At 36.6% G+C, this 20,121-nt stretch overlaps 1 protein-coding gene across 3 annotated transcripts in view; it reads left to right on the top strand.

Annotated features, from left to right (window-relative positions):
• The window catches only part of CCSER2 (coiled-coil serine rich protein 2), a 71,587-nt gene that overhangs the window by 8,442 nt on the left and 43,024 nt on the right, over positions 1 to 20,121 (top strand). For all 3 annotated transcript variants that reach the window (XM_085323646.1, XM_085323648.1, XM_085323647.1), the window contains exons 2-3: positions 7,633 to 9,109; positions 9,966 to 10,165. In XM_085323646.1, the coding sequence (XP_085179772.1) occupies positions 7,672 to 9,109; positions 9,966 to 10,165 (1,638 nt within the window). In that variant the 5' untranslated portion in view covers positions 7,633 to 7,671. The remainder of the gene's footprint in view (positions 1 to 7,632; positions 9,110 to 9,965; positions 10,166 to 20,121) is intronic.

Genomic DNA, 20,121 nt, shown 5'->3' with positions numbered 1-20,121 from the left:
GCCTTCATGAAGCATAGGGAATTGATTCAAGAACAGACGTGTTTGAGGCACTGGAGACAGGAGAAGAGGGAAGACTTGGAGGGTATTGTTACAGAGCTGAAAAATCTGACTTGATCTGGGAGTTGCCAGAAAAAGGCTTTTCTGACTGAGGCAGAGCCAGCCTGTGCAGAGTAAATGACACAAAAACATGTGAATTGCACCTTTGTAATACTCGTAAATACCCAAAAGTTTGAGTCTCTGAGCTGTTGAAGCTGCTAGTTGTCTGTTTAGTTGATTCAATATGCAGCGCTTCCTCAGCATTCATCATCTTTAATTCCTTGAACAATTCGGAACTTGTCCTGCTCAGGGCAGGAGTTTGCAGGCTAGACCTCCAACCACAGTTTCATTCTGTTAAGCTCCAACGGTCTCTTTAAAGCTGAGTACTGAATGTAACCTTGCTACTTGTCTTGCAGGGTTCCAGAGTAACTATAAAAAACATTTTTTTGCAGTTAAAGCTGCTGCAAGGACATCCCTCATTTTCTGTAATGTCACTAAGTACCCCTCTCCCCTGGCAGAAATGAGATATTTTCATGAAACTACCCTAATCCATTTTTTAAATGATTCCTTTTTTTAAGGAAAACATCACTTCAAACCTAGGAACTGAATCATTGCTAGGAATATCTGTGGTGAAAAGATCTGCATTCTCTGGGTCCCAAATATTTAAAAACAGCTATAAAAATAAAAACCGCTGTGTTAAGAACCAAAGATGCACAGAGTTTTTTCTAAGCCAGGCACAGTGGACGTAGTTGAAATAAACTTGTATTTAATTCACAAAGGACATGAGGTATATCTAGATTCAGCTGATGATAATTAGAAGGAAAATAYATTCACCTTATTTAAACTGTTAAGTTCTTCTTACTCTAGTTTTTTGTGGAGAGCATCTTAGCTACCGTAAAAAAACACAGGGATGTTAGGAGTAGGTATCTTGATGTTCAGAGCATCTTGAATGTCTAGACTTCTGTCTCTCAGATCTCAGCAGGGTGCTCTCCTGTCATAAGCATGATGCAGAAAACAAGATACAATTTTTATTCGAGGCAGTAGTTTTTGTCTGCCTCAAGCAACGTTGATTGCCATTTGCTCTTTAGTTTCCCAAGGGTATGCKTCACTCATTTCCTGCTCTGCTTGGGCAGCAATTAACAGCTCTTTTCTCTGTCCAACTGTAATGCCTTTCACTAAAGGAGGTAAGTTAGGTTATAGGAGGAATATGTGCATGTGCCTACCAATGTTGTTAACATACTAGAAATGAACTGTTTTTCCGAAAGGGGGAGGGAAAGAGGAGGGGATGACAGGCCTTGGAAATTCTATCACTATGAACTTGGTAAGATAAATTTGAATGAACATTGGTAATTACTGTTTCAACTTGTCTCTCACTGAGACAAACAAGTAGAGCTAGACAATCTCTTAATTCTTAGACCTTTCCATGTTGGAAAACGTGGGATTACTAAACTTCATTAACTTGGTATCCAGCATAAGATACCAGGAATGTGAATAATGGTGCAAAGTTTTGTGGCAGTTGTTCTGTCAGTCTGCCTACACCAATAAATTGGTTGATAATGGTTGGTGTTCGCTGATACACAGCCAACGATGGACACAATGTTTCTGGATGAGTAGGGAAGCTTGTGTATGGTTAAGGCTGCCAGCTTCTTATAGAACTCCTGAAAAGTGCCTTTTTTGTTGCTCAGAATKTCAGAGTTGTTGACTACCTTGGGGTTTCAGTACAATCCTCTTCGACAGATTTGTGTTTGTCTCTTTCCTGGAGAAAAAAATTCTTCACACTGAGAAGTTGCTCAAAGAGAAGCATCTTTAATTAGCTACTTGGTGTTTCTATCTTATTTAGGTCCACTTGTGGTCAAGCAAAGGTACTGTAGGTACACCCAAAACTGCTAGCATAGCAGTAGTTCTGCAGAATTGCTCTTAAATGTGTCACTGCTATCAGATATGTTTCATCAGGCAGCTGTTTATTGTCAAAGCAGCGTGGAATAACAGGGAGTTTGGTCTCGCTCGTAGTAATCTCTTTGGAACTTGAAAATTATGTTAACTGCCTGATGACATGGGCCATAGGGATAGTAGTAGTTTAAAGATGCTTAAACGTGGAATGTATGAACTTTCAGCTGTCTTCTGTTGGAAGCACCTTTTCAGTTAATTCAGAGTATATTTCAGAGGGTCAGTAAAAGTTTTAACTCTCTTTCCTGGATTATTATGTAAGACTGGGCCCTTTATAATTAGCTTATTCCCAAATAGGCTTGCATGCACTAGATAATGCATTTCCCAAGGCAAAGCATRTAAGGCTTATTTACCCAAATGTCACTTTACAAAAACCCTTGTAGATTACTCAAGTCTATAAAAAGTTCAATTGAAATATTTTTAATGGAGCAGAATGCATCTTACGTTGTACGTAAGCTCACTTCTGTGGGACACAAATCGGAGTATAACTTGAAGGTACTGTGTTTTTTGGATAAGGGGAATTTCAGTGTTAGGATAATGTCATACCTCGTTCTAAATGTGTCATAATAGAGGATGCTTAAGAGAGGAGTAACTTGATGGGAAGACTGCAATTAGAAAATGTTAGTTGCAAGACTTTCATATTTTAGTCTTGGTATTCTACTTGCTATATGCTTTAAAAAGTGAATTTTATGCAATACACCAGGCAGTATTAAAACTTGTGCTTCTCTGTTAATTTCAATCCAGTCATTCAGTTACTTTGTAACTTGATTAACTGTAGGCCTCTCAGTACTTGGTTATTAGATGTGTTGCTGAAGATAAATCTGCTCTTTTTTCAATGACTCTTTAAAATAGTTTTAATGACAAACTTTACAACTGTGCTATTGCATGTTATTTAGTGCCAGCCATATGATAAATTAATGGGAGTGATACAACCTCATCATCCTGAAAGATATTGTGAAAAGATGTTGCATATAGTTCAGATACACTTTACAATTTTTTTTTTAATGCTTCGATGGGAGTGATTGTGGTAACTGAACAATCTTGCTCATAGGAAGTTAAATGCCACAGCATTGCTTCTGTGGCAGAAATTGAAGAGTACCAAGTTGACAGAATTCTCCCCTGGTTTTCAGGAAAAGTAACGTTTGCCAAACATGGTACTGTTAAGTTTTTGACAGCATTGTACTTCATTTATTAACTTGTTTTTATAGTTTCTTGTTTTACTGTGAGTGAATAGTTCTCATAATAGAACTATATTAATCAGGTGAAAATTTTCACAGTAGAACCAAGGGGAATGCAACCTAGCACTGAAAATATGATAAAGCGGTTATAGTTATGGAGTTAATAAAACATTGGCAAGTACTTCTAAAGAAACTGATTTAATTATCTGAAGTGTTTTAAACAATCAGTGTAGTTCTCTTGAGATAATATTTTGTCCTTCCCTAATTAAGGATAAATGCGCAAACACCCTTCCTAGGGAACTCAATGGTTGTCTTTTCAAGTTTAATTTGCAGCACTTGCTGGAGGATTAAAACAATCTCATTAAATGGCTTCAGATAAATTTCTCAGTCTCCTAAGAGATTGTAGACAGATGCAAAAAGAGATTTATCCATAAAGCATGCAATTTAAATTAGCAACTCTCTAATTTAACTTTTTTTAATTTGGAAGATTTCTATTTCCAGAACTTACCTTGCTCTGTTAGAGTTGGAATATCTGTTAATGACTCTTCAGTATGATGCTTGCCATGAATGAGTGTATCAGGAAGCCAAAGGCCATTTTTTGCATGGAATTCTTAAATAAGTTTAAAATATACTTCTTTCTATTGGCTTTACTGTATATATTTGATATAAAGTAAGTATCTGAGGCTGACATGCTTGATATTAACATATAATTAAAGTGTATTAAAGCATTTTCATTTTTAAGGTATGCTGTAGATAAGTTTTTTTTTTTCTTTTTTATGGGTGCCAGCACATGAATGAGATCCTGTGATAGTTTTTTCATACTGGAAAATGTTGGTCACAGTGTTCTTGAAGTCTAGCATCAGGCACATAGACACTTAATTAGGTAACTGAGGTCACTGGAAGCTGTGGAGTATTTAGCACTTCTGAAAGGCTGGTGTGTAGGTGTCCTAAATGTGTATTTCAAAGCTTAACTTTAGTCTCCAGTCTGAAAGAGACTGAARAGCACTTTCCAGAGTCACACTGTTAGCAGAAAATCTCTTTCAGTGGAAGAAGTCCAACCTGGTTTTCTCTGAATCTACAGACCTTTAGAGGCATCCTGGAGTAGCTCTGTCACTGTTTTTTCTTGTCTCGCTCACTACCAACATATGGCCAAATACTGGGTGAAATATTATGTAGGAAAAGATAATGTTCTGGTTTGCAGTTTGGAACAGATACTTGAAAAGTTGTAGTTAACTCTGAATGTTGTTTCATTGTGACTGGATCCTGCTATTCTGTTCTTGACTCAGATACTGCTGTGTGTAAGACTAGAATATTATGACCCGAATTGCAGGCCAACTAAATAATTTCAGCAGACTGTGTAAATCATTTAAACTGAGGTTTGATATGTGACTTCAAGTTTAAATATGTTCTTAATGCTAGTAATTGTAGCAAAACAAACAAAAGAAGTATTTAAATGTCTCCTGTTTACTAAGACCAGTTCCTCAGCATGTATTTCCTCATATGTATGGCTCAGTGTTTAGCTTAAGACTTCTGTGACACTATATGATTAGGTAAACTGCCTAGAAAATTGGAAAGGAAGGGTGGGCCTACTGTTTGTCCTTGGTTTAAGGAATCCTTAGCAAGGAGTACATGAGTTGTCATTGGACCAGGACCTAAAGTGTAGCTGTCCAGGATATTTGCTTAAGAATAAAACAAGTGCTGTGGATATACAGGAATACTACAATGAGTATACTGCACGCTGTTTTGTCTGGAGTGCGTCACAGAAGGGAATTACAGTAGTAGCCTGGTGATTAAGCCACATAGTGAAGAGAAAGGAAGGTGTGGATTTGAATTTTTTATTTTCTTTATTTTATTTTTTTTTTTTTTGAGAATTGGAAAGTATGGAATGTGAGTGACAAGGGACATTGCCATCATTGCTGCCTCAGTCTGTGCAGGTGTGGTATCCCCTCCTTGTAACAATAAATTAAAAGCCTAAGAGAGAATAAGATACAGGGGAGTGGGARGAAGGGGAAAAATGCCCCCCTCCCCCCTTTTTTAATCTCCTTCTAAGTTTGTGCTTCTGTGTAAGGCTTATGTGAGGGTTGTATCTCTGGTGTGCAAGCATTCACTTTGCTCTAGTATTTCAGAACAGCAGTCTTGTGTATTTCTAAATTGAAATGTACCCTACTGATTGTAGGATGTGGTGGACTCTCTTATTTTCACTACCTTAAAAACCCTTAATAAAGCCTTATCTCTGTGAGTACATTTTTCTTGCTATCTTTTTAAAGTAGATCTACTTCCAGAAGTAAGCTCTGGGGCATTCTATTCAAGTACAAAATCTTAAGGGCACTTAAGTTTGCATGAATTTAATGCCACTTCGGTTTTGACTTAAGTGCTACTTAGTGAGGCTTTGCTACTTAGGGAGTGACTCACTTTAAGGGTAATGCTTGCTATGTTGGCACAAGATTTTTCCTGTACCTTGAATAAGTATAATGTTACTTGCTGTATGTTGACTCTCATCGTGATTGCCATGGTTTCATTGTTTTTGTGCTGTTTTTTCAATCCTACTAGCTGTATGGAGATCTGAGAGACAAACACCAATATTAGTTTGATAGAGTAACATATGAATTGTAGAAATTATCTAGCTTGGCACCACTGTAAGAGCAGCAGATGGAACAAACTAATGTATAAAATCCAGATTAGCAAATGCAAGATATCCCTTTTCACCTGTCTTCAAAAAAACAGAAGCCTTGTCTTGCAAATGCAGAATTAACACAAGGGTAAAGCTTGTCTTAAGGTAAGATGTTGAAACTTGGAGACTTCTCAAGGCCTTATCTGAATTTCAAGCCTTTAATAAATAGTGTTTATGCAAGTTCCTCATGTTATATTGCCAGGAAAGGCAACAGATTAAGCGCTGTGCAAAAGGATGATACAGATATAGTTAGCTGTAAAAATTATAGGATGAAGATGTAGATAAGTGGTTTTTGTGTGGAAGAAATAACAAGCAATATATCAAAGCAGGCAAACAGAAATTCTCAAGGCAAGACATTCTGAGGTGAAGATATCTCTGTAAAGCAGATACAGCTTTATAAAACAGAAATGTGCTTTAAAATATTCCAAAATGACATGGCTGTAAGTTGAGATGCATCAAATCTTCAGAAAAGACTGTTGTGGAATCTCTGTATTTCTAAGGAGGAAGGTGGAAGTGCCCAGATGTATGGAAGTGAATGCCATCATTATTTTTTTGTCTTAGACTTTTGTGGCTAGGTTTGCACATTCATGTATTACTGCACAGAAGTAAAACTTTTAAATTAACTTATAAACAATGAGCTTTGCTAAGAATTGGTATCTTCAATATCGTATGCACCTGTGGCCCTTTGCCTCAAGTCCTGTAGATGATTAAGATGATGACCAAAATAGACTGCAGCTTCCATATGAAGAGGAAAAACTGGCTAGGAGTCTTTGCCTTGAGTGAGAATATTGATACATACCTTTTGCCTTCATAGTATGACCATGTGACAAAAACAGTGAATTTTGGTATTTAAAGATGGATAACTCATAGTACATAATATAAGTAGCTTCCTTCGGTATGAGACTTTTTCTCACAAGACCTTCTTCAGAACTATGTTTACATGGTCTGTGCATTTGATATTTTCATACGTAATAGATTTTCTGTAAATCATGCTGGTTCTACTAATGGAGATCTGATTCATGTCACTTCTGTTCCTAAAATGCTTTGAAAAAAAAATGCAAACTTCTCTATTTCATATGAAATCTCATGCTTACATGAAGAGATGAAGAGTTGAAGTTCCTAAGATAATAACTGTATAACTTGGATTGCCTTTTTAAAGATATCTTTTAATAATATTCTGTTACTGCTCTTTTTTCATTTGTGCTTGAGGATATGTTATGTCCAGCTTCAGAATCCCTTTTACTRTAGGGGTTATGACTAGTATAATGGAAAACAGTCTTGCTAAGGAAAACAGTAATTTTGAAACAATAAGTTTTTGGCTAGACTTTGCATTGTGGTTCTTGCAGGGTAGGGTTGCTGACCACAGGTCTGTGCCATGTTCAATTTGTTACTTTTTAAATATAAAATCTTAAGTATATAATTTAGTAGTCGTAAAGGAGTAGAAATATTTATTTTACTGCTCAAAATAGGTAAAGAAAATAATGATTTTTCTTTTTCAAGCTTATTTTAAAGACCTGAGGATGAGAGGACAAATTTAAAAATAGTTTAACAAGAGAACGAAAATCTTGAGAGACAGAGAAAGAAAGGGTGTGCTTGTGTGTGCATGTATGCATGCAACCTGAATAGCATATGACTGCCAGCTGACTTCTAGTGACTAGCATTGYTTTGGATTTCACAAAAGGAATGTGAGCTCCTGTATGTGCACATGGAAATGGTAGATGTATAACTTTATACATATTTGCATCTGTTGTTTAATATATCTTTGATTCTGGTCTAATAGTCTTTTTTTTCTCTTCTCAGATTCAAGCACCCTGTAAGGACCAATGCACCCAATAGCTCATGGAAGAAAAAAGTCAAATCAGGACATCTTTGGTTTCCAGGCTGCCGAAGTATGGAACAAAAACTTTAGGAAGTGTCTTGCAGCCTATGCCAAATGGGACAGCTGTCAGTTTATCAGGGAGTAATGGTGACAAAAATTTCAGCAAGCACAATGGCACTGTTCGCATGTCTTCCTTTTCTTTCAACTGGAGAAAATCAAACAAATACCAACTTTGTGATCAAAATGGGCGAGAGTCCAACTCTAACCATAACTATAATGAAAAACTAATTGATTCTGAGAAGTATCCCCAGTCGCAAGGAGCATTGGGTAAGGATATGCTCAGGTTGGGTTTGAACAGCACTGCTTCAGTTGCATCGAAAACAGCAAAGCAAGCCAATATGTTTGTGTCTTCTACTGAGGAATTAAACCCAAAGTCTTTGCCTGGACTCTCTAGTTCAGCAAAATTCACCAAAGGTACTTTGTCAGGCAGGACCTCATATTCTGGACTCAGTGCTCCAAAATCACATTTAAATGGATTTTATGGAAATAGACCAATGGTAGGTTTTCAGAGATCTAGAGCTAATTCCAGTGCCACAAGGACAAGTTCAGGAGAAAGCTTGGCACAATCTACAGACAATAGTAAGACCTTTTCCTGTGAAAAAATGGTAAGATCACAAAGTTTTTCACATTCCATTCCAAATACTTTCCTTCCCGCTGCATCTTTAACCAGGTCACATTCCTTTAATAAAGCTGTGGATCTTACAAAGCCTTATCAAAGTCAAAATCTAGCTGTTAGGACATCTCAGAGGTCARCCCTATTGTCGAGAAATGCACGAAAGTTGGATGTACCCAATGGAAATGAGCCCACAAAGTATGGATTTACCAGGCCCTACGCTGGCATATCAGCTCCTTGTTCAAAGAAGCCCCTGCTCTCAAAYGGATCTGGGTCGGCACCTTCTTTTGGATACAGATTAAGTCGACCTTCTTTGCTGAAGCCCACCAGACAGCGGTTTGCTGGAAATACTGTTGTGGATGACAGCAGAAGTACAACTCCTGACACATGCATAGTGGAGAACTCTGACATTTCGACAAATGTTAATAGAGCAAATGAGAAAAACAGCATTATAGAAAGTGATACTCGAAGAACAGAATCTGGTAAGGGTCTTCATGACAGCATAGGAAAACATGAGTCAAAAGTCATGTGTATGAGTGATGATGGAGATGAAATATCTATATCTTCCTTGTCATCCTCTGAAAAAAATGATTTGAGTGAAGATTTCAGTGATGATTTTATAGACCTAGAAGACCCAAACAGAACAATACAAAAACAGCAGAAGGAAGGCAGTGTGCAAGAACTGGAGCATGGAAACATAACACCGATAGAGCCATTCACTTCTCTCAAGGAAACTGGAGGATCTCACAGTAACCCTGRTGACTGGCTTGATATACATATGTCTGGTAAATACTTTGTTACATTCTGTTTGAACTTTTAGATGCTATATCAAGATACTGTAATTATTTTATATAATTTCTTATTGTTTGTCARTGGTTTCAGAACAGAACATGGCTCTAGGCTGGTTCATTAGTTTATTACAGTGCTTTTTCTGCATGATAGTTATCTTTTTCAAGCATGATCTACAAGAGCTCTTTTTCTTTGGGATAAGAGTGAATAATACCTCCTTTAACCACACTTGGGATTGACTTGTGGAATTTCTTTGCTTTTGTTTGTTGTTCGTTTCTTTGGACTGGTAGTCTCTGAAAAATTTTGATTTTTTTTTCTCTGTAAGCAGAGAGCACCTGCAACTCTGTCTAAGCAATGGAAAGAAGTGTAGGGTACCTAATAAAATCAGTTAAATTATAATTTGTAAAGTCACTTATGTTTTCCTAAGGGCATGCTTTAGTAACTCTTTAAAAATTGGAGGAAGAAATGGAGGATTTTGTGGTACACACTTGCTTTTTCTCATACATGTTACTGTTTAGACAGTCGAAAGATCGGATCCAAAGAATCCGCTTTTGGACCCACCTTCTAATGTATTTAAAAGAATTTTGAGTTACAGAAATTACTTTTCATGATGGATGAATGCAGTGTAAAAGACCAGTGAAGGTTGGAAGGGATGCTTAATTATAACCAATCCAGCTTGAGCTTTTTTCCTCTCTTAGGTTGAGCATTAGTGCTACCATAGAATGCTTTTAGATATTTCTGTTACAACACAGTTTCAGATCATTTGACATGCCAATAATATACATGTTAGTTTTTATTTTGGAATATTGGATTCTTTCTGGAATCTTGACTATTCCTGTTTTCTTTAAATAGTGGATGACAACAGTGAAAGCACGAAGCATACTACTGAGAACATAATTTCTCCAGACATGAATTACAGAGCTGGCTCCTCTTTTGAGCTTTCTCCATCCGATAGTTCTGATGGCACATACATGTGGGATGAAGAAGGGTTGGAACCTATTGGAAGTGTTCATCCATGTGGAAGTTACGAGTCTTCAGAAATGAACAGCATCGTATGTATTTATATACATAACCTATATATTTATATATATATTTATAGTTCTTTGAGTTTTTTGCTTATTAAGTATATTTTAAAAGCAGATTTAATTTATTTCGTACTTGGTAATTGTTTCCTCTTTCCTCTGTAGTTGATAGGTTTTTGAAATTTGTTCTTGCTTAGGAACTTTTGTTTCTGGACAGTAACCAAGTATGTTGGTTACGTACACCTTTCCTTATTCTAAAGCTGTGAGAGAATAACACCTTCTTTCTGCAATCCCATACTAGTACTCAAAAGAAAAAAGGAATTACTTATAATAAATTTTTAACTCTCTCTCATGGATCTTGAAACCCAGAAGTGAAAAACCTAAGAAAAAACCTGACCTATCAGATTTTTTTCATCTCTTCGTTTCTATTCTGTATCTATATTGGACCCTTTTGAACCTAAATATATTTTGACTTGTCCCAGTTGGTTCAAGCATAGAATCTTTAAGGTGCTATCTAACTCTGGCTTATCAGATGGACAGGACTCTGTCTGGAACATGATATGCAAGATACATAACAGAATCTTATTGCAGAAATCGTACGTAACTGATCTGCAGCAAACATAATTCAGTCTAAAGAATGGATGGAGACTAGCTGCTGCACTCGGATCTTCCAGCTGAGATCAGGAAGCTAGCCTCAGCATTCCCGTTGACTTGGGAAAATTTTGTCAGTTTGTCCTTTCCCCCTTTTGGTAGAAATACTTATCAAGTATCAAGTAACTCGAATTTTATTAACGTGAAAATAACCTTTGAGAATTTAGAATAAAAAAAAATTAGGTATAATCAGTGTCTTGTGCTTCATGTTTCAGGCATGTTAGGTGTCATGTCATTAGTCAAGATGTTTTCTGACCAGAATAGGGCTTGGGAGCRCTACTCAATAAACTTTGAATAAATCGTGATTTTATTAGGATTGTTCTAGCCCAACAGTGGAACAGCACATGCCTCCTGAAGTTTCTCTTGTTTAAATAGTGTTACATGTGACTATCTGTAATTTGCGTATTGATACCATTTCATTTGTATTGTCAAACATTGTCCAACCTGTATCAGTGTGGAACTATATTCTTGTTACTACTTGGAATCATGACTAAAGCAGGGTAAAAAACAAGGCACTCCTGTTTGCTTGTATGAGTGCCCTCTATAAAGATGATGTGGGAAATAGTGTTGGAACTGCAAGCAGACAGTTTTTTTTCGCAGAAGCCAGTGATTCTGTCTTTTTTTTCCATAGGACTATTCTTTGATATTTTGAGATGTGAATTCTAGATAAATTTCTGATTTATTTTTCATGTATGTGGTACTGTTCACTTTCTGTCTTAAATTATGATGAAGTGCTTAAAGAGGGTTTAGAAACAGTTTTCAACAATATCCAACTTCTCATGGTGGTTGTGGCCAGCTTGAAAAAGCACTTTGAGATTTTCCAGAATGAACTATGGAGCTTCATTGATGTGTATGGGCAGAGTGGAGGAGTTTATGTAAGGCRCTGCAGAAACAAATACCCTTCTCCCACTGAGGCACGTGTGCACATGAGAAAATAATTGAAGTTTAAAAACTTCATGCTGGATGAATATTCAGTAGACACATTTTTGAGCTATTCAGTGCAGTTTTTCAAACAGAAGTGCGACTGTCATGCTTTTGGACTATTTATCTAGTCTTTTGATTTATGTGAGCTCCACACATTAATCTGCACATATTTATGAATTGATAGTCAATCTTAGATATTCTGATTGATAGATGCTGCTGCAAGTCTCATGGAGCAAGGGTACATCAGAAGCTTTTGATATGYTTTTTTTCGCTTTGATGTATTTCTTCCTTTATTATAAGTGAGTTACTTTTAGAAAGGACTTAAAATTGGAAGAATATGTTTATTAGATTTGGAGTCAGGGGAGAAAGGGTAAGACTGATTACTGAATCTAGAAAGTCACATTGTTTTTTTTCCACATATTTTGTTTTTATTCTATTAGTGCTGTTTCAGTATTACAGTGCTTAATGTATTGTTGATTCCCATCTTAAATGAGAGAAATATCAGTAAAGTATCTCATTTTTTACAATGCAGAAATGTTTGCAGTTAATTTGGCTTTTGAGGAAAATTGTACCTCTGAAATGTCTGAATTACCTTTCAGTGGTCATTATTTGTTTCCTGTACTGCTTGTTATTGTATAAAGTGTGGTATATGATTTTTTTTTTCCTAAAGATTAAACACATTGTTTATAATCTGAAGATGCAGAAGAATTTCTGCTGCAGTTTTTCATTATTTCTGAAGAACTGTGCTTTGGTAGATTAATGTAAGCTTTCATTTCATATTGTTTCTCTCTGGAGGAGGTGAGTGTAAAGGCACATTAAAAAACATTTGAATTGAAGACTTTGAGAATAATTATGATTAGTCAGCATATCAGATGTTTTAACTGTTGGGAGATACGTGACCAAATTATGCTGATTTCTATCCCCTAGTGTAGTGGTGGCAAAGGCAGTTAATATCTGTGTGTCAAGATCCAACTGGTAAGAGTCAGACTTGAGAATTTTCAGTGCTGGAGCTGATAATGACAGTTTGGCCCTTGGCATTAACGTTTCCAGGGAAATCTTCAAAGCATATAGTTGGTTCTGGAGTTCCTTGGCATTAGGCTGGTGTGAGTAGCTGTGACCATATATGAGTGTGTGTGTGTGTGTGTGTGTGTGTGTATATATATATATATATATATAAATAAATAAATAAAAACTTCTTCATTGTGAGAGTGATAGAGCACTGGAACAGGTTGCCCAGAGAGGTTATGGAGTCTCCTTCTCTGGAGATATTCAAAGCCTGCCTGGATGCAACCCTGTCTAACATGCTGTAGGTGACCCTGCTGAGCCGGGAGATTGGACTAGATGATCTCCAGAGGTCCCTTCCGACTTTACCCATTCTGTGATTCTCTGAGAGCCTTGGCAACACGTAGGCTTCCAGCAGGGACCTGAGGTTTTCATCCTACTGTTGTGTGGCTTGTTTTGTAGGCTGTATCATCCCTAGCATCAATGTTAAATGCTTTTCTGTGACAGACAGCAGTGCAGCTACTGTTGAGTCATCTTAGATAAGAGGTGGCTTAACCATCTTTGGTAATGCAGATTTTGCTCAGGGTATTTTAACTAGGTTTCTGGATTCCCAGCAAGAATGGAAAGTAGAATGGAAAGACAACAGAAGGAGCTTGTTGGCTGCTGAATCATTTTGGTGCTTTTTTGGGAGGAGATATTTCTGCTAGTCTCAGTTGAGTGTGGTATTAATGTCACAGGAAAATAAAATTGGTTAATGTCCTAAGAAGTAGTCTTCCTTTCAGTTTTTTTAATTGGTGCATTAGTTTTTCTTGGTTTTTTTTTCAGCTGTTGGTTTTTGCTACTTACACTGGATCACTGTTGCTTAATTCTGCACAAGAGAGCTGATGCCTAGCAGACCAATTGTAGTGGATCTGTAAATCAGTATCGTAGACAATATATATCTATATGTATTTTCACCTGTGTTCAGCTTCACTGCTTGCTCATGTCCTGTATTTCAGCCACTTCCTTCAACACCTCCTAGCTGCTTTACTATTTGATGGGGRAAAGCTGCTCAACAACGTAAGGTACAATTTTGTTGCTGTTTTTTGGTATGGGCTCTCATCTGTTCTGTTTGTGGCTTCCTTTAGGACAGGGACTAAGTTTTTCTTGCTGCTGCCAAGTTTATCTGACCACTGTTGTGGTGTAACTTGACCACAGAGGAAGAAATTGGGCTGTAGTTATGATTTATTTTGTGAATATGCATTAGAATTTATTAGTACTTCAGAGTAATGAGACTCTGGGAATATAGTGCCCGAGCAAAGGGAGGAAATTTTATCTGCCTATTACCTAGAAGGTATTCAAACACACCAATGATAAATTGCACTTCAGAAATCATCTGAGACAGATATGTAGATCAGTGTGGGTAGTGACTGAAATTCTCAATGGCACGTCTGTCTAATTGGATGCAGACGTACTGTAGGAAATAACAAAATATCTGGACATACTGGGAAGCATCTAGGAGCAATCCCAGAGGGTATCAGATACTTTGCAGTTTATATTGTACCTCTTCCTACAATTCCCTCTGTGGCCTGTGTGCTGGAGACACTGTTTTTATGGGCAAAGCTATATTGCACATAACATCACTAATGTGGAATGACAGTTTGGAATTTTGTGTTTTCTGCTTCTGCTTTCAGAGGTGCTCATGCTTTTAGGAATAAATTTTCATTTATTCCGTTCATCACCAAAGAAATCCTGTCCTGACAGATTGGGTAATGCATTGGTCCATCACACTGCTGTACCTGAAAGCATGACTGCTGGGTTTCCAGGTCAAGATTTTTCTTGGCAGCAGACACCAGAGTAGCCTAGGTAGTCTTTTGTGAGATTTAAGTTTTTACTTATACATTTGAGATAATGGCAAGCATTGGGTCTGAATTTATTATATAAAAGGATTTCTTGGAAATACATTAGCTTGATAAGCTATTGTTTCTGCTTTGAATGCCCTTGAGAAAGAGCTGTAGCGATTGTATTATTCTGTGAAGTGATTCCAACTTCCCTTTTCCTGCTTGGAAATGCAGTGATTCCAGGATTAGTCTAATAGAGATTTAAGCCTACAAAGGCATTTTTCTACTGACATGTGGCTCTGTGCCACTTATCTGAAGGTAATGTTGCTGATAACCTCTATTTAAGCTAATGTGGTCATGTCTGAGTTCTGTGTTCGTTTGTCATGCCATCTCATGCTATTTTGCAGAAGCTGGAAAAAATGAAGCTGAGGATTCAGCTAAAGAATTGTACTGTTGTAATTTCATAGTTCTTGCTGAAGTGATACAATTGCCTCCATCTTTTCTAATATGACTGTAGAGAAAACACTAGCATTGTTTTTTCATATCCTCAGTTAGGCCTAAAAATTTATATTTGGAAAATGATTTATCTGTTTATGTTTGGAGAAGAATTGAAGGTCAGACTTTCTTGTTTCAAAGGCTAGTTGTCACCTTTTTGCGTTTAGTCTCCATTATGAACAGAAATATAGATGTGTGTGTTTAGGATGAGAGCATCCTTGGTAAGTGTCCACAGTTACAATTTTAATAGAAAATTTTACATAGACTGCTATGTAAAATTCAGTCTATAGTTATTACTTGTCTTAATGCTGAGTTAAGAGCACATCCTACTTTTAGTATTTTTAGTTATTAGTGTTCCTTGATCATTCTTTCAGAAGAGTTTGACAGCCAGGTTCTGCTCATGGCATTGCTACTAAATGTCATGAAGCATGTCATCTGCATTGCTCACGGCATTGTAGGTGCTAGGATTTTGGAGGTATGTCTTTATACTGATAACAGCCACTGTCTGCTCTCCTACTGCCATTGCAGTCTGCAACTTTAGAGCTTCGCTATTACAGCAATGGGAGATAGTGGGAAACTGAGTTACTTAACGGAATGGCTTTTATGTGTGTCTTGTGTGATGCACATGTCCCCACTGTCAAGAGGTTATATGCTTATGTCACTGGGCACAGATCTCTCAAGCTTTTGTGGCAAATTACCTTTTTTTCCTTTGGAATGGGAAAGCATATATGCCTTTGCAAGCAGTCTGATTCAGAACTGATGCAGTAAATCTTCTTACACCGTTTTGGTCAGTAAAATCAAGCATAGCAACTTCACTTGTGCTGCCATGTTTGACAGCAGTAGCCATTAGTGACAGCTTTGAATTTGTAAGGTAGAGAACAGCAGAAGTTATGTTGTTCCATAAATACTGAAATAAGTACTGGTAGCAATTAGCACTTCTTGTATTTCAAAAGCTTGTAAGTGAGGTGTCCAGTGTGAATTGGTAACTCTGCATGTCCAAAGTTGTATTTTAAAGTGAATTTCTTTTCATTTTTTTTCTTTATACTAACAAGTGATATGATTTTTCTGTAATGAAAAATCTTTGTAGTTACTTTACTGTACTTCACATAGTTTTTAAAAATTCAGTAGTATTGAGCTATGATGCATTGTTTTCCTTGCACCTAGCAAGTCTTGAAACCATGTTAGGCAGGTAAGCGGGTACCCAAAGAGAAGAGTGGAGTCTTAAACTCCTTGGAGTATTTCCTTTTTTTTAAAAGTTATCAGAATAAACAAAGGAACTATTTTTTAAAAAATACAGGTAAAATAAGACATATTACTATTCAGCCAGGTTTTTGAATATTTTATAGATAATTTGTTTCAAAACCCCTAGGTTAGGACACATTCTCATTTTTATTTTTTCTTTAAGTTGTGTTGCTATGTTAAGTTATAAGAATGCTAGTGTTGACACCCTCCCCTGAGAACCCCTCCTTCCTCAAGTTGCTAAAGATCAGAAATTCAGGGGTAAAAATCTTACACATTTTAGGTTCATTTGTTTTTTTTTCTGTAGGACACACTGATTTGTTCACTGTGGATGAAATGTACACACCCAATTTCAATTTTATGGTCTCTACAGTTCTAAATACAGGATACTTTTAACTTGATAGAAAGTCTTATTTATCTATTGTTTAGGACACTTAATATAGTAATTAGGCCTTATTAATATTGAACTGCAAGGCACCCTCTTAAACTCTAATTGTCATGCTGCTTGAGACTGGAGATTTAGCAAGGACCAGGTTTTCCACACTAGAGCAAACAGCATTTCAGCCTTTCACTGCACCTGCTTCATTCACACTATTGAAATATGTCAGAATAATGTATTTTGTATACGTTGTACAATATATAATGAAAGTTAAGCCTGATGGCTTTATTGTAAGTGTGAGTCAGTAGAGACTTAATCATTCACAATAATTTTTGCCAGTTAATAGAACCGGTAGCAATTACTTACTGCTTTGAGGTTTAAAACGTTCCATTATTTGTAGGTAAGCTGTAAAAGCAATGCTAAACTTACRATATTGGTAGACTTTTCTGAAAATAGACTGGAAGCAATGAGTTAAAAGGACTGCATTCCTTCCATCTCCAATTATTTCTACATTATAATTTACACTTACTGTTGATGGTTTTCTACTGTTGTGCTTTACAGTAAATCAGATGCTTCATATTTAATAGACGGATGTTTTTAAATGCCAGAATTCACAGGAAGTGAATTTTGTTTTTGTAGATTCACTAATACAGGCTAGATGGCAGTAAAGGAATATGTTTTGTGGCTGTGGATGTAGCTCGCATTGCATGCTTGGGAACTGGTGTTGCATGTGAATCGGTGAAGTCTCAACAGGATAGTGAATATTTCTGTTTTCTTTTCCCTTTGTCTCTCATCACCATGCTGTTGAATCTCATACTTTTTGGGCATTTTAATATCTGATTTTTTAAAAAGATTTTCTTAAGCACTAAGCATAGCTACTTCTCTAAGGTATAGTGGGTAATTATGTAAACTAATACTTATTTCCTGTCTACTTACAGTAAGCCAAGGTAAAACATACAATGCATCTACACTTTCAACAATAGCAAAGGCTTACTTAAAACTGTTATGTTTTCAGTAATAACAAAAGCTTATTTAAGGTTGTTATATATAACAATTAAACATCAAATGTCTTGCGTATTCGGAGCAAAGATCTGCTTGCATTTGTAGTCATGGCAACAGGTAGTCATGGCAACTCTTCTTAAAGGGCATAAAAAAATGATGCAATACTTGTTTATGCATGACTACATACAATGTAGCGTAGTCATACTACAATGACTTGTGGTGTACGGTGTTTAAAGTCTTCCTTCCTGTCTCCTATGTTTGGTATTGTTTGGTATCCTGTGGAGTTCTATCTTTTTTTTCTTCTCTTTCCTATGTGATTTTTCTCTGCTGTCATGACTTTTAGATTTTTTTCTCCTTAGTCTGTATCATATGTAGCTTTTTTTCCCTTCTCGATGCCCAGTTCTCCATTCAGTGTAAAACAAATCTTTACCTTCTCAGCTTTCTTCCTTCATTTACCAGTCCTATTCAGCCTTTACTTAACATCACCTTTCTTGAGACTTGCATTCAGTTCCCATTTGTTCATCTCTTTTCTGTCCCTATCCAGTGTGTTGCCAAATGCTTAAAATAGTTCCTGGAAGTCGTTTCTTCTCCTCCCTGCTATCAGCTTTGAATCATATTTCCCTTACTTTTGCAATTAGCCTTTCCCTGCCCTCCAAATGATTGAGTTGCCCATAAAATCTGTTCAATGTCTGGTTTTTTTAAAAGCTACTACCTTCTTGCTTGCTTTCTTCCAAGTACCTGAAATGATACTGTGTTAATTTCTATACTGCCTTCAAACCTTTCACTTTTTCTTTGGAGTTTTCTTGTAGAGGTTCCTTCCTTTACTCATGCTTATCTTCTGCTTCTTGGAGAGGTTCTCACCCTTTACTCATGCTTATCTTTTACTTGTTGAACTCTTCTCTCTGCACTTTTTGTTTTCTTTCTTTTGTCTTGAACTATCTTTTTTAACGAAAAACTTGCTCTTAATTTCAAGTATCCCACCAGAAGAAATGTAAGCTACACAACTATAGAAAATGAGTGTAAAAATGTCTATAGAGTTCTATGCATCTGAAATGGCTGATTTGACAGAGCTTAAGATACACATGAATTTTTATTTGCAAAGGAACGTTTCAAGTAAGAAACAGTATCCTTTGTTTAACAGAGCATAAATCTTGAGGTACGCTTTGGCACTGTGAAGATATGAGTAAATAGTTTTTGTTATAGGCATGACAAAGCAGAAGCATGAAGGCTAAGCTCATTTTGACAGTAAGTGTTTTTGATGATTGAAGGAAACATACCTAGGTTTCTCCTCACAAAGCAGTAGTTTGAAAGTTTTCTTTTATTTCTTCATGCTTTTCTGTTGCTTGAAACTATTATGTCCCGTGAATTGAACTTCCTATGAATTAACTTCTGTTTGGGTGTTTTGGGTTTTTTATACTCTCCATGCTCTTCATGCTATCTTTTCCCAGTAAAGCCTAAAGCTAGATATCTTGTGGCTGGTGTCTCAGTTAGCTCTGTCTTAGGTGCTTTGTATAGCAGTTGTGCTTTGCTGTTCTGTTGCATTGCTGCGATATGTGTCGTGGCAGTTCTGTGACGTTTTCTTCAGCTTTGAAAATAATAACAGAAAAAGCTTTTCTTATGTGGTAACTTATAAGCCTGTTGGAATGGAGGAATTTTGTGACAACAGATACGATGTCTGTTCAGCTATCTTACTCTTTTTTTTTTTTTTTTTTTTTTTTTTTTTTTGAGTAATGTGATCTCAAAAAGAACTTTATTGCAAAGGGATAGGATGGGAAACTTCTGAAACTGAGTTTGCTACGATAAAAAATACAAAGAGTGGTACAAGGCCCTACCATAGTCTTGTTCTGAAGCATCATCTAAGGCACTGGAAGGACGTGTAAGATAATGTCTCCATACAACGCTTGTTCTGGTCATCTGACGCTGCCAGTGCGAAGGCTCCCTGGCTGGGTGCCTCAGCTGAAAAACTGACTTGAAAACAGCAGTACTTCCTTGGGCCTTTACCAGTGGACTGGAAGTGAAGCTTTCTCTCCCAGTGCTATCCCTTGCATCATCTGTTATTTCAAGAGGCTTTCATTTAAGGAGGGTTTACTTCATGTTTATTCTTTCCTCCTTGATGATGATATTTGGCAAAATGAATACTACTAAATTTGTAGTAATATATTTATTACCATTGCATCAGACTTGTTAAACATAGTAGTGTGGCTTTGTTGCCATGGTAAYGTAGAGGCTAAAGGGGTTTTTTTAATAGTCTTTTTGGCAGTAGGAAGAATTTGAGTGACTTCTGAGCAATTTAGTTGACTTACTTTGTGGAGTGTGGGGACACCTGTCTGCTTTAAATAATTCAGTGACTTTGACAACTGCTTTTCTATGTTTTCAGAAAAGACTGTTGTAATACTAACAGAAGTGCTGTTTTTTCTAAGACTTGCTTTTGTATATAAAATCATGTTTGTAAGATGTGTGTTTCTCATAACAGT

This window comes from Rhea americana, unplaced genomic scaffold, assembly GCF_003343005.1.
Source record: "Rhea americana isolate MKP2758 unplaced genomic scaffold, rheAme1 scaffold_86, whole genome shotgun sequence".
Classification (NCBI taxonomy): Eukaryota; Metazoa; Chordata; class Aves; order Rheiformes; family Rheidae; genus Rhea; species Rhea americana.
Note: the sequence above shows the minus strand (reverse complement) of the source record. Positions and strands in the feature narration are given on the sequence as shown.